Here is a 14723-nt window from a genome sequence, read left to right as displayed (position 1 = left end):
CTTTCGCCGTGCCTGTAATGTTATTAAAATGTTAGCAAATTGCAAGGATAACAGTATGGAGGTACTTGCTAAAACATGACCAAATTGATACACCGTGAAAGTTTGCTATTTCAGACAGAAATCCCCCATTGCTGAAAAAGCGTAAAGTTATTAAAATTAACACTTGGGTTTCCGGCGAAAGAGGCCGTGAACGGTCGGTCGTTGCTTCCAAATCTGCTCCAAGTACTTGCAACAGTTGCACAATTGCATGTCGAGGCATCCGAGATCTTAATACATGTACATAGGTTGTTTAATACGTCTAATTGCATGGTTCTGTCGCGAAAAACACATGCATTTTGGGAACACATTTTGAAATTTGGGATATATTATGGAGGTAATAGTAGTACATTTATCTAAAGATATTTAAAATGAGTCCTGTTTACAAGATCCTAATTTGTAATTTCCTTGAGACTAAAAACACCTGTAGACCTATATTTCTTTATTTTTAAAACAAGCGAGCATATATTTTATACCATAGGCTACGTATGCCTACTACTACTACTACTAATACTACTACTGCTGCTGCTGCTACTGCTATTGCTACTGCTACTGCTGCTGCTGCTACTGCTACTGCTACTGCTACTGCTACTGCTGCTGCTGCTGCTACTACTACTACTACTACTACTACTACTACTACTACTACTACTACTACTACTACTACTACTACTACTACTACTACTACTACTACTACTACTACTACTACTACTACTACTACTACTACTACTACTGTTACTACTACTACTACTACTACTACTACTACTACTACTGCTGCTGCTACTACTACTACTACTACTATTACTAATACTACTACTATTACTACTACTACTACTGTTACTACTACTACTACTACTACTGCTGCGCTGCTACTACTACTACTGCTGCGCTGCTACTACTACTACTATTACTACTACTACTACTACTACTACTACTATTACTACGACTACTATTACTACTACTACTACTACTACTACTACTACTACTACTACTACAGAACAGATATAGTGCCGCACTCACGTAGTTATCTGTCTACTAGGAGTACGTACATGAACCACCAGATGTGATATATCCCACGAGGTCAGAAGATACTGACCATGGACCTAATTCTGAACGGTTGTCTGTTTTGGATACTAACTTCAGTGGTGCATTGTTTGGTAAATCACTATTATTTACATATCAGTGTATCACATACGGTAGATAGCTAACTGTACTATATATAGTGTTTTCAAAACCTGTGCTGGTATTTAAAATAAGTACTCAGTTCTAAATATATAGTCACTGTCTTGTATGTGTCAGAGAGAAATCGTGGTTCGTGGTACTTTATCGCTTTCTAGGCACTTTATCTCGCTCTCCATTAAAAACCTTCGATATCTTTATAATGCCTGTCTGCCTACATGTCTACCAGTCTGATCGGCCACAACTCATTGTGTTTATTTGTCTGTCCGTCTGCCTATCTTCCGTTTAACGCAAGCCCGCTGGTTCACCTTATTCCATAGAGAACTGCATCCCTGTTTGTTTTCACCCTCTACACCTTTTGAATTCTTTGTTTGACCACCTACCAAATTAAGATAGAAAGAGAAAAGAAGAGTTACTGGTGTATGACTGACAATTTTTAGCCATTAATACATGTTATGAACGTGTCACACAACAAGCGAGTATTTCGACCTGTTGATAATAATTCGCGAGACTCCAGCGTATGAAGCAATAATCACATTATATGTTGCAATGAAGTTAAAACGGAAATGATGAAATAGTCAACGCAATGCATTTATATGAATCACACAGTAGCATAAGAGAAGAAGATAGCTTTCAGGCGCGTATGCAGGGGGAGGGTTTTGGGGGGTCAGTCTCACCCCCACCCCCGATCAAACAATGTTTTTTATGACTTGTTTATTTTGTATATGTATTATGCACACGGTAAGGGCCATTCACTGTTTTGGCGTTGTCGACAGGTGAACAGGTAACAATATAGGTTATCTGTCTTGCCAATACTCCTAAGTGTCAGTACCGGCCTCCGTGGTGTAGTTCCTAATTCTGGTAGGTACTGGGTTCGTACAGTTTGACCGGCCCAATGGGTTTATGTGTGGCCACTATAACAACTTTTGTCTCGCTAACAACTAACCCCTAACCTCTGTCCTGGACAGACAGCTCAGATAACTAATATGTATGTCCAGGACTGCGTGCTTGAACCTCAATTCAATCACGAAAAATAAATTGAATCCAATGAATGAATGAGTGAATAGAAATGAATAAATTGAAACCAAAGAATGAATGAGTGAATACAAATGGATGAATATATGAATGAATAAGTGTCAGTCATAAAATAATGACTATCAATGATATAATACCTAACTAATTAAGATGAATATAGTACGTAACTAATTATGATCAATATAATACCTAAATAATTAAGATGAATATAGTACGTAACTAATTATGATCAATATAATACCTAACTAATTAAGATGAATATAGTACGTAACTAATTATGATCAATATAATACCTAACTAATTAAGATCAATATAGTTCGTAACTAATTAAGATCTATATAATACCTAACTAATTAAGATCAATATAGTACGTAACTAATTAAGATGAATATAATACCTAAATAATTAAGATGAATATAGTACGTAACTAATTATGATCAATATAATACCTAACTAATTAAGATGAATATAGTACGTAACTAATTATGATCAATATAATACCTAACTAATTAAGATGAATATAGTACGTAACTAATTAAGATGAATATAATACCTAAATAATTAAGATGAATATAGTACGTAACTAATTATGATCAATATAATACCTAACTAATTAAGATGAATATAGTACGTAACTAATTATGATCAATATAATACCTAACTAATTAAGATGAATATAGTACGTCACTAATTAAGATCAATATAATACCTAACTAATTAAGATCAATATAGTACGTAACTAATTATGATCAATATAATACCTAATTAAGATCAATATAGTACGTCACTAATTATGATCAATATAATACCTAACTAATTAAGATCAATATAGTACGTAACTAATTATGATCAATATAATACCTAACTAATTAAGATCAATATAGTACGTCACTAATTAAGATCAATATAATACCTAACTAATTAAGATCAATATAGTACGTCACTAATTATGATCAATATAATACCTAACTAATTAAGATCAATATAGTACGTCACTAATTATGATCAATATAATACCTAACTAATTAAGATCAATATAGTACGTAACTAATTATGATCAATATAATACCTAACTAATTAAGATGAATATAGTACGTCACTAATTAAGATCAATATAATACCTAACTAATTAATATCAGTATAGTACGTAACTAATTATGATCAATATAATACCTAACTAATTAATATCAGTATAGTACGTCACTAATTAAGATCAATATAATACCTAACTAATTAAGATCAATATAGTACGTAACTAATTATGATCAATATAATACCTAACTAATTAAGATCAATATAGTACGTAACTAATTATGATCAATATAATACCTAACTAATTAATATCAGTATAATACCGTCAGCACAGTACTGGTTTGATTTATTTTCAGGCCCGTAGGAACAGGAAGGGGGCGGAGGGGCAATAGTGAGCCTTTTTTTGTTTTTATCACATTAATGTTTGCCATTGTAACCAAAATCTAATATAGAGTTTGTACGCGATCCGTTAGTCCTTATATAATTGTTCATATTTTTAAAACATATTATAAACAGATCTGTTTAAATTGCAGACTGACGGGGCAGTGACACTAATTTTAGGACCGGGACCCTACAAAGGCTTAGTACAAATCACACATGCTGGAAGGTTGGTAAACTGCGAATTCTTTTCTTGTTTCATTTTCACCGGTTTGTGCGATATTATACATTTAGTCAAGTGAAGAAGGGCCGGCGTAACCTTGTGGTAAAGCGCTCGTCCGATGCGTGGTCAGTTTAGGATCGATTTCATCGGTGAGGTTATTTCTCGTTCCAGCCAGTGCACCACGACTGGCATATCAAATGCTTGGTATGTTCTTTCCTGTCTGTGGGATGTTGCATATAATAAATCCCTTTCTACAAATGAAAAATGTAGCATTTTTCCCTCTCTTCGACTATATTTTGCCCGAAGACTGCTAGTGTCGGTAAAATCCGCCTAGCATTGTGAATGTGCTCAATTTTTCAATATTTTGTTCTACTATTAAATTAAATGATTTAGTTGTACTTTTTTATGTGTTTATTGTTCACGGTATATTGCTTACATTTCAAAGTAAAAGTAATAACTAATTTTGGTGGAAGTCGCCATTATGAAATTGTAAGTATTACGTTCATGTTTGCTCATCACTAATTGTTTCAATGTTATATTTTTGGAGTTGGAAATATATAATTTAATTAATTAATTAAATTAGCATACAATATTAAAGGCTCCACCAGATCAAAAATAGTCATTGCCAGTAATGTTAACAGTACAGCATTCCACACAGGTAGTACACACATAGAAAATGTGGTACCGTACATTATTACTACCAATCAGAGCTGCAGTTGATTTTACTCCGTAAATAATGAGTCACGCCCCATCCTCAACCAAAAAAAAAAAAAAAAAAAAAAAAAAAAAAAAAAAAAAAAAAAAAAAAAAAAAAAAAAATTTAATTAAAATAAAGTGAAATAAAATAAATAAACATTAGCATGTAACTAGAAAGGGCATCTAGCACCTTTGAGTAAATACAGCTTTTGTCCTACTCATATAAATGTCCACTACTTACCACGGTACTGTATGGCAATGAGACAGCAGAAGACGTCACACTTGTTTATTTATTAATTTATTACTGTTTTTGCTTTCTTGTAGAACTGGGCTTGTTTGTGATGACTCTTTCGACGTGTCGGCAGCCATGGTGGTTTGTCGTCAAATCGGCTACCCGACAACAACCCCCAGATTACTGACCTCCTCCAGGTTTAGGTCTTTGCCGAGTGGTATGACTTTCATTCTCGATGACGTGCATTGCACTGGACATGAAGCGAGACTGACGGAGTGCGGACACACTCCGTGGTTCAACCACGATTGCAAAGCTACTGAAACAGTTGCTGTTATTTGTGATGGTAATATATTGAAACCAAAAAAAAGGTTTATTCATTTGATAAGTATGCTTTTAAAATAAAAATAAAAACTCCTGACGTTTACAGTGAAATCAGACACTGGATTTAATGATGCATCATTTTAACAGTAAAAATAACAGAAGATATTCAAAACAAAATGAAATGCTTAACTACATGCATTAATTTACCTTTGTTTGACACCCAATAGCCGATTTATTTATTTATTTGCTGCGTTTTCGGTAAACATTCATTCATTCATTCATTCATTCATTCATTCATGCATTCATCCATTCATCCATCCATTCTTTCATTCATACATCAATTCATTCATCCATTCATCAATGCATTCATTAATTCATTCATCCATCCATCCATTCAGTCAGTCAGTCAGTCAGTCAGTCATTGGTGTAGCTTGGGGGTTTGTGTTATAATAACGCGCATACGAACACTAGTAGTTGAGATTTAAAAACTATTATTATTTAATAATAGTTCAAAATATTCGCATTGATGTTCTAATAAAGCGTTTTATATCTTTTGGAGAAATACAAGTATTTATTTGGAAGCTGAAACCACCTGTACAATATAAATTATGCCAAAATGTTTTATATAATTTTACAGATCTGATATTTTGTTTTTTTTAAATATCTGCCGTCCCTATGTTGTCATTTCGAGGACAGCCATTACCAGTGGTTTATTATATTGTAGATAACTGTCTGTCTAGTCCTTGTCAAAACGGTGGAACGTGCACCACGTTAGAATCAACCTACAACTGCACATGCGCGAATGACTGGGTCGGTCACAGCTGTGAAAGAGGTAAGAAAGATTTTCCAATATTGCCACCCAAGTTGCAGATATATCGCACATGTACGACGACGATGACGATGTTAAAAGGAAGTTGTATGTAGCAGATAGTTTAAATCGTGGTATAAGATAAACACAACAAAGCAAAACAGGCAAATGCAGAAGGTGGAAGGGGCAAAATGTGCTTGGGTGTATGGCCCCCATGGTTCTCCCTGTGGCATTTCCGATGCACCACGCTTATCTCCTGGATTATATAAATTTGCCCGGTAAACAAAATTAGCACCTCTTCAGCCTACGCCCCACAAAATATCGTAATCTTAGTTTTGCACGTAAACGACTAAACCACAATTTTTATCACTATTATAATACAACAAATATAGTTAAAAGCACACGTATTTCTTTTGTCGTTAAAATGTTATGATGTAAAAAATTCTTCGTGAAATAGATGCCAAACACTTATAAATGTATGCCCAGTGTAACTGCTAATCGCAGACGTAAACTTATGATGTTTTGTGAAATAGGCCCCTAAACAGTTATGTACACAATTCAATTCGTATTTAGTTGTTGCTGTTTGCAAATTAATAATCCGGTTTTTTTACTTTACAGGTGCGTTCATTTGAGCTATTTTTGCAGGGGAAGGAGTTCAAATTAGGCATTTGCTGGCATTTATGTAAGATTGTTTTCAAATTATAAATCTGTGTGTTTTACTTTTCAGGTGTATTCATGTATGTTGTAATTTAAAGGTTGATATTTTTTTATTGATAGTTGCGGGAGAGACGCTTACGTGTACGTCGCAGCATATGACAATCAGTTTCAATCGAGGTAAATTCCCAAGTCTACATGAACAGTACATGACGCTGAGAGACAGCACGTGCCACGCTACCGGAAACCAAACTCACGTCACGCTAGTGTCTCCACTCAACGGATGCGGAACAACGTCTCGTGTAACTAATGGTTTCTTCAAGTTGCTTTGTCTTTTTTTACAACTCCACTTAAAACATAGTATAATACAATATTCAGTAGCAGATGCATGGCGTTTCTAGGGGCATTTAAACACGGCGCTATCAGTAAGCAACTGGTAACCCTTATGAAGAGTGCCTACTGTATTGAAAAGTACACTAAACTTGCGTTATGTAGACAAATACTACACGAGTGGCTTTTAAATACTATACAAGTAAGATAAATGGTATTTTTCGGACTCGGGTGAAGTATTGCTTTTTACATATCCAAAAAACCCAGTTCGAAAAGAAATTTAGACATCTTTTCCAACTAAAAACGTATATACAGCGCTTGCGTCAATTTCAGTTTAACGTATACGTGCACGTCACAGAGAAATCAAGTTTGGTCGTGCTCAATTCATTGGATAGCATGACTATGGCAACAACTACAACCAAGGCGATCAAGATATTACAACTTCCTCATTACTAAAAGAAGAAATAAATCGATTGTATCAATTTGATAAACACTGTATCTTTTCCATTTCAATTGGCCTACATCAGACCTTTGCGTGAAAACGACTTAGGGGAGTGATTATAAATTACCATATTGATACCATATACAGTGTTCTAGCTAGGATTGGAGAAGGGCAGGGTGCTCACTTATTATTAGGGCACTATCTGCGGGAATAATTGTTTATGAAGGCAGTAATTTATATATCATAACCGAAAACCCCCCAACCCAAAACAAAATGTGAAAATAATAGATTTAATGTTAATTAATAATATAGAGTTTATAAATAATACAACAGTTGTATGGATGCACTGCTGGACATACACTGGTCAGGTTCATAGTTAACATCATTGGGGTTTTACATACACAAAAAATTAACAAAATTATGAGGTATTTATAGACAACTTAGCACCTTGCAAAATCAACAGGGACACACAACTGATCAGTTTATTTCACAGATTGCAACATCTTCTGTTTTTCACACTTAGGAACTTCTCTGTTGTCTTATTTAGCAGTGTTTCAACGTAAATAAATTCCCAGTTAAGTTTAATATGGAGTAACTTGCTTACAGTTGGAACATTGAGTTTGCTCCTTCTGTCTGTTTTTATCATTTTCAACTGCGAAAACACTCATTCACACTCAGCACTGCTCAAAGGCAGAGTCAGTGCTACAGATACCAGCTTGGTTAGCAGTGGATACATTGCCTGTAGTCCACTTTTACCAGGGCCCAAAAGCACTTTTCCAATCCCTGGGAGAGTCTTATCAAATGTGCTGGATGACAACAAGGAAAGAAAATTTGTATTATAAATTCACATGCTATGGGGAGCGAAAACATGCCCTCATTGAGATAGTCTAGTCTCAGGAAAGTGTTGGCGAGCAAAATAGATAGCTTCCCTTCAATGGCTTCCAATCCTGGTCAGACCAAAGACACTGTTAGTCATTATGAATTTGTAAAAGTGTCCCGCTTCTAAGCTCTTTAGTTTTACAATGTATCAGAAATGGCAACGAACCTTGTAGCTAGACTACTAGTATGTTGCACGTAGGCAGTTGTGAATATCCGTTAAACAAACGCGAGCTTGTTATTAAATTGTAATCGTGTGTATGTTTCTTCGCTTCTGTAGACGATGTTTTATATGAAGATATCTGAAACTATTCGGCTTAAAAAGTCATAGCTATTCTCTGATTGATTCTGCTGGACAAACAGTTAAATTTATAATGCCATCAATATAATATTATTTTCTCTTAAGAATTTGAGATTAATTTTTTACATAACAGAAATCAACTTTGTTATTTACAGAAAGTTGGCAATACCATGATTTATGAGAACGTCGTAAAGTCGCAGGAAGTAGTTGTTGAAGGTGTCATATCGCGCGTGCGTGAGATCTCCGTGCCGTTCGAGTGTGTAGTCCCCGTCACCACCAACCTGGAGATTCCGATAGATGTTCAGTATTCTAATCTCCATTTCGCTGCTGAGGCCCAAGGAGTTTTCGACATAAGGTGTGAAACGTAATAGTATTTTATTACATAGTATGTCCTCTGTAGAGCCATGCAGTCTAAACAAACCAACACACACACACACACACACACACACACACACACACACACACACACACACACATATATAGTGGGTGAGGGCGCTAAAAAGAATTAGAGCATAGTAATATAGTATGTTTTTCTCCGGGTAGAATAAATGAGCACTTGCAACTCACTGCATTCCAACTGGTTACAGTTCTGCTATACATATTTATATTTTAAAAAATACTGTAATTTGATTACAAAACTAATACAAATTGCCTATGCATATTCCTTAAATTCATAATGTAATAAAACAAATGTTTTTAACACAAGGACATCCATTTCAAATACACCATATTCAGTTGCTCTACCGAAGTCCGTAAAATACGGGTATGTAATATCTTTGCACCGTTTGTATTGTTACCTCTTTTTTTTTTTTTTTAATTAAAAATTGCAAAGACCGAAGCGTATAACTATTGTTTTTCTTCTTCTCAATATCGTTAGATTATTTGCCATTAATGAATCAAAACAGTACCAATTTGTTTGCAGGCTGGAGTTGTTTCACGACGAACACTTTAACAAAACACCAGAAGATCCATTTTACATCACTCCGGGAGAGAGCTTCTACGTACAGCTGAATATGAAGACGGACACAAGACTCTCACCGTTCGCTATGATGTGTGATGCCACGCCCGTCAGATCCAGATCCAGTAACATCTACCCCATCATACAGCACGGGTAGGCATGTCATAACAACTTTATAACATACACTGGAATTCTGACACTTCAAGACGGTATTTGTAGATGCCAGTTATTCTAAAGTCGATTTTTTTCCTCTGCCCAATAAGGGATTCTAATATATACATAGCTATACTTTTATTTAGTTATTTAGTGATGTTGATCAGGGTAATAACCACAAGCATGTACTACACGTATGTATACTTAGACGCATATAATAATAAGGGATTCTATTGATATCCAAAAGGGTGGTACGTGTTAACGTGTCATTCACAATTAACTAGACAATACCCTTAACTTTAAATGGAAATAGCGGTAGATACTAGTTTCTCTGCCAAGATGACCGTTTAAATAGGCGACAGAACGATTACAGCAGTTCTGTAAGAAAATTTTGGATCCTTCACTCTCGGTTTTGAATGACCACCTATCAAATCAAAACAGGTTACCAGGGCACCAAATCACGTTGTCTCCAGTTAGATCCACTAACGGAAACCTCCAATGCGGATTGTTAGCAAGATCAGTATCGTGTTTAGGGGACGAGAGCACACGGATGCTAGGTATTAATTAGGTGCAATGTATATGAAATTGACAGCAAACGCATGTCCTCCTGAACATGTTATTGAATTCAGTCAAATTGGGAGACACATCTAATGATTTATCTAAAGCCTGGTTCCCATCAAATCTCTTACATGCCACAGATCGTCGCAGACCAGTGATAATCTTTATATTGACAATCGTAGATGGTCTGATGGAAGGTTGTTTTCTTTAATGACACCCTAGAACCACATTGATTAATTAATCATCGGCTATAGCTTATTGGATGTCAAACATTTGGTAATTTTGACATAATATAGTCTGATTGAGGAAACCCACTACATTTCCATTAGTAGCAACGGATCTTTTATATGGCACCATCCTGTACTGATTGACAGATAGTGTATACCACGGCCTTTGATATACCAGTCGTCGTGGGTCTGTGATGAATGAGGACACATGATGTCTACGTCTCATCTGCGGTAATCTGCGACGATTTACATAGTTTATGAGAAGTGCAAAAAAAACCCACGTCTTTTTATTTCAGATGTGCGAAGGATGACTCTGTTAGATTTCTACCTAATCCAAGTCATAACGTTCAGAGATTCTCCATGGAGGCTTTCAAGTATATCGACAACTCGCCGGCCGTGTATCTCCATTGTGACGTCATCGTCTGTAACGGGTCAGACAACTCCTCCCGCTGCGCTTCCGGTTGCTTGACGACAAACCCTGGACGACGAGCGGCGCGAGACGTTGCACGTGCAGCCATGTCCGGGGGTTTCCGACTTGAAGGCAGATATCTAAACAGTAAACGGAGTGCGTTGACTTATTTGTTGCTGTTATTTTGTGCCTGCAGGCTGGTTGTAAAAAGTAATAATAATAACAATAATCAAAGAATGTGGTGATGATGATGATTATGATGATGACGACGATGAAGCAGAAGAAAAAATAGTAGTGATAATGGCAGTAGTTTTTTAGTAGTAGTAGTAGTAGTAGTAGTAGTAGTTTTAGTAGTAGCAGTAGTAGTAGTAGTAGTAATAGTAGTAGTACCGTAGTAATAGTAGTAGTAGAAAAAGAAGAGTGATAACCGTGGATGGACATATAACTTTTAAAAAGTTTAAATATAAATTTAACGCCTTCAGTTATAGATATCGGTGCCTTTGTAGTGGTATGTAGTTATAGAGCTCTCGTGACTGCAAAAGGGTGATCCACGACACCAAATGTCAGCAATATCAAATATTGCTCACACCCTTCGACTGTTTTGTCCATACAATACATTTAACTGGAACCGATACATTTACTAAACGGATACCTTTAGTTTTATGCATCCAATTTCATGTTATTAAACATGCACGTCTGTTCTGAAAATATTGCACATTGTGATTTTAAAAGATTTTCCTCCACATATCTCTTGCAATCGATATTAGTTTTCTATTTGTAAGTGTTTACAGTACATATATTGTGCTTATTCCTAGTGCCCCAACCCGAATCGTGTCTCCAGTGTACTTATGTTGTAAAAACAATGCACGTGGCTGTATTTCAAGGATTTTTCTCTTCATATTTTACGCAACCAAAAAAGGTTTTTTTCCCCTTTTTTACATGTTTACATATATTATGCTTATTTCCAGTGCCCCAACCCGAATCGTGGTCTCCTGTGAACTTGGTGATCTTCTGGAGCGGACTAACGGCGGTGTGTGGAGCCGCCATCCTCCTGATCGTCGCCATCATCTACAACTACCGCCTGGTGTTTGTCAAGAAACGACCAGTGTTTTATTAGGATTGTTGTGTGGGATTGGTTGTATTCATAACTACATATTAAAGAAAATGTTCATACGTTGTCTTGTTTGTGGAATACAAAAGAATGGTTGTTTAATGAATCCTTAAGCTTTTTATAATCTTGAAACATATTGTTAATAGTATTAAAGACGAGACTAGCTAAATTTCGGTTTGTTTAACGACACCACTAGAGAACACTGGTTTATTAGTCATTGTCACAAGTCAAGGGAAATCTGATTTTAATTGTATGAAAGAGAATATGTGGTTATATATTTTATAACATTTTTTATCATTTATACGGTATTTTAATTTATACGAATGAGAGAAGCATGAAGTATGAGTCATAGCTTGTATCTCACACGTGAAGCTGTCTTTAATTAGCAAGGTAGCAATTTGTATTATTGTAGAGTGTGGTATGGGTGAGTGATAGATGAGTGATAAGCTGACTGGGTGAATATAGTGTGGAACTGGGCTACTGAGTGGATGATTTGTCATTAATCGCTGAGAGAGAATCATTGAACATTCAGTTTGGGAAAGACTTGGTAGAAGTGTAAGAGACTTTGTGGAAGTTCGGGTTATTGTTTAACCGTAAGTAAATTAAATATTTTACACATGTATTGTGTTACAGAGGTGTGACATTTGAATGTTATTTTGGTCTGTATTTAGTTTGCTATATTAAATGTATATATTTAGCAAATGCTCAGTGTAACTTGTGAAATGCGGACATTGTGTAAAGTAATGAAATTGTTTGCTATATGTATGTATGTGTTTATTAAATGTATAATGTGAATTGAATTATGCACATGAAGTAAGTTGTACGTGTTATTAACGTATACGTTGTGAAACCTGTATAATGTGGACATGTGTGAAATGATGAAAATGATTGATGTATGAAGGGTATTTAATATTGAGGTTTTGCATGATAGTAATGGAGTGTATATTGTTTACAGCAGCTTGTGTGGTATCTGTTGAGACCAACAACGGGATGAGCAGCGAGGGGCAATGTTAGAGTTTGACCAGGTGATTGGGCTGCGGAAGTATGTGAAGAAGGGACGAGGAAACTGACGTTGATGTTAATTCATGGAAGTTGGGTACAGCTGAAGTGGAAATTGAAGTTCCACATGTGGGCTACTTATTAGCCATGATGTGTGGTGGTGAATAACAAGTGTATTGTTATCGTGCAGCATCTCGGTGAATAACAAGTGTATTGTTATTGTGCAGCAGAAACATATTGTGTAAATATGGCTGTAGTATTTAGAGCTGATCTGAAATGGAGGGTGCTAACTAATGTTAGTACATAATTTAGTTAGAACAATATATGTATATAAAAGTTGATCACGAGGAAGTGAATCATAAGGATTGTGTTATGAACTGAAACATTGTATATTGAACTGTGTGGTTTTAGTATATTATTTTGTGTGTTGTGATACGTGATATTTTTATATGAAATTATGTGTAAAGTGGTGATAATGTATGTTTATTATATATGAGAAGTGTGAGTGTTGAGGGAGTGCTGGTGATTAGTGGTGTGTGAGAGGGATATAATTAGGGTTAGTAAGTAGGAGTGGAGAATGAATGTGATTGTTATTTGTGTGCTGTAAATAAATGTAATATAATTTATTTGGATTAGTGTTGTTTCTTTTAGTTATTCAATCACTTGTGACAGTCATCGACTATTGAATGTCAAATATTTGGTAATTTTGACATGCAGTCATACTGAGGAAACCCGCTACATTTGTTTTCATTAGTAGGAAAGGATCTTTTATATGCACCATGCTACAGACAGGATAGCACATATCTTTTGATATATCAGTTGTGGTGTACTGGCTGGGACGACAAATAGGTCAATAGGACCACGGAACAACTGGTGTAACCGGTTTTGGTGAGTATTCTGTAGTCCCTCTAATACATACAGGACCTACTAGGGTGGGGTTATGGGTTGAGGGGTGTTGCCCTCTACCTTATAAAAGCTTGGCTACGTCAGTACAATAAACAGTGTTGTAGATACATGATCAACTCGTAGGATGTGGCAATCACTCTTTCAGTGTCCAAGCTTGTAAATTCTGGCCTTCAAAAGAGGTCATGACACTTCCTTACCCCTATATCTCCCTATTAGTTATCATGCTGTCTATGCAAAATACAGTCGCAAGCATATAACTAGTATCTCCTCCAAGCAGCAACAGTGACTGGCAGACAGGAAACAATATTAAATAACTCCATCAAACAAACATAACCTACACCTACGGATTAACAACCACATGAGACTAAATCACAAATTGTATTTTTAACACATTATTTAATATCCTAGTATTATTCAAGTTACTTCTTGACATTTGGATATTTTGTTAAAGAGACGGTCTTTGCATATTAATTGCTGTGCAGTCTAGAACACAGACATATTCAGAAATGTCTTGTAAACACGCATATTTTTTATTCAATGTAGTTTATATCTCTGCGGAGATATACAAATTTCACGAAATCTTGGAAACGTGTGTAGTGTTTGTTTTTTGCAGCGAATTAAAAACAACAAAACAACAAACAACGAAACATGTTTTTCATTTAGATTTGTAGCAACTGAATATGTTCTTTTATTTCTATCATTCTGTGTTCAGTATTATCATACAGTATCGTATTTAAAGTTTGTCTGCAGAATCTTATTTTACATACCTGAGGACATATATCAAAAAAAGAATATTTTAATTGTTTGAAGTCCATGTAAAAAAAAAACACACCTTAATCTTATGAAACCCTAATGACTATAA

General features: G+C 35.4%; 1 protein-coding gene across 2 annotated transcripts; it reads left to right on the top strand.

The window, feature by feature from the left end:
• Positions 1-4904: 4904 nt before the first annotated feature.
• On the top strand, positions 4905-13581 carry LOC121367926 (deleted in malignant brain tumors 1 protein-like). Of its 2 annotated transcripts, XM_041492382.1 has the most exons (8): positions 4905-5151; positions 5854-5961; positions 6715-6893; positions 8696-8895; positions 9463-9651; positions 10733-11001; positions 11814-12346; positions 12912-13581. In XM_041492382.1, exons 1-7 carry the CDS (start codon positions 4944-4946, stop codon positions 11960-11962), a joined length of 1302 nt encoding a protein of 433 aa, XP_041348316.1. In that variant the 5' UTR covers positions 4905-4943; the 3' UTR covers positions 11963-12346; positions 12912-13581. The 2 variants fall into 2 exon arrangements, 1 of the variants encoding a protein (XP_041348316.1); XR_005957454.1 differs by lacking the exons at positions 4905-5151; positions 5854-5961; positions 6715-6893; ... (2 more) ...; positions 10733-11001; positions 11814-12346 and adding an exon at positions 12353-12549.
• Positions 13582-14723: the final 1142 nt, after the last annotated feature.

This window comes from Gigantopelta aegis, chromosome 3 (genome assembly GCF_016097555.1).
Source record: "Gigantopelta aegis isolate Gae_Host chromosome 3, Gae_host_genome, whole genome shotgun sequence".
NCBI lineage: Eukaryota > Metazoa > Mollusca > Gastropoda > Neomphalida > Peltospiridae > Gigantopelta > Gigantopelta aegis.
Note: the sequence above shows the minus strand (reverse complement) of the source record. Positions and strands in the feature narration are given on the sequence as shown.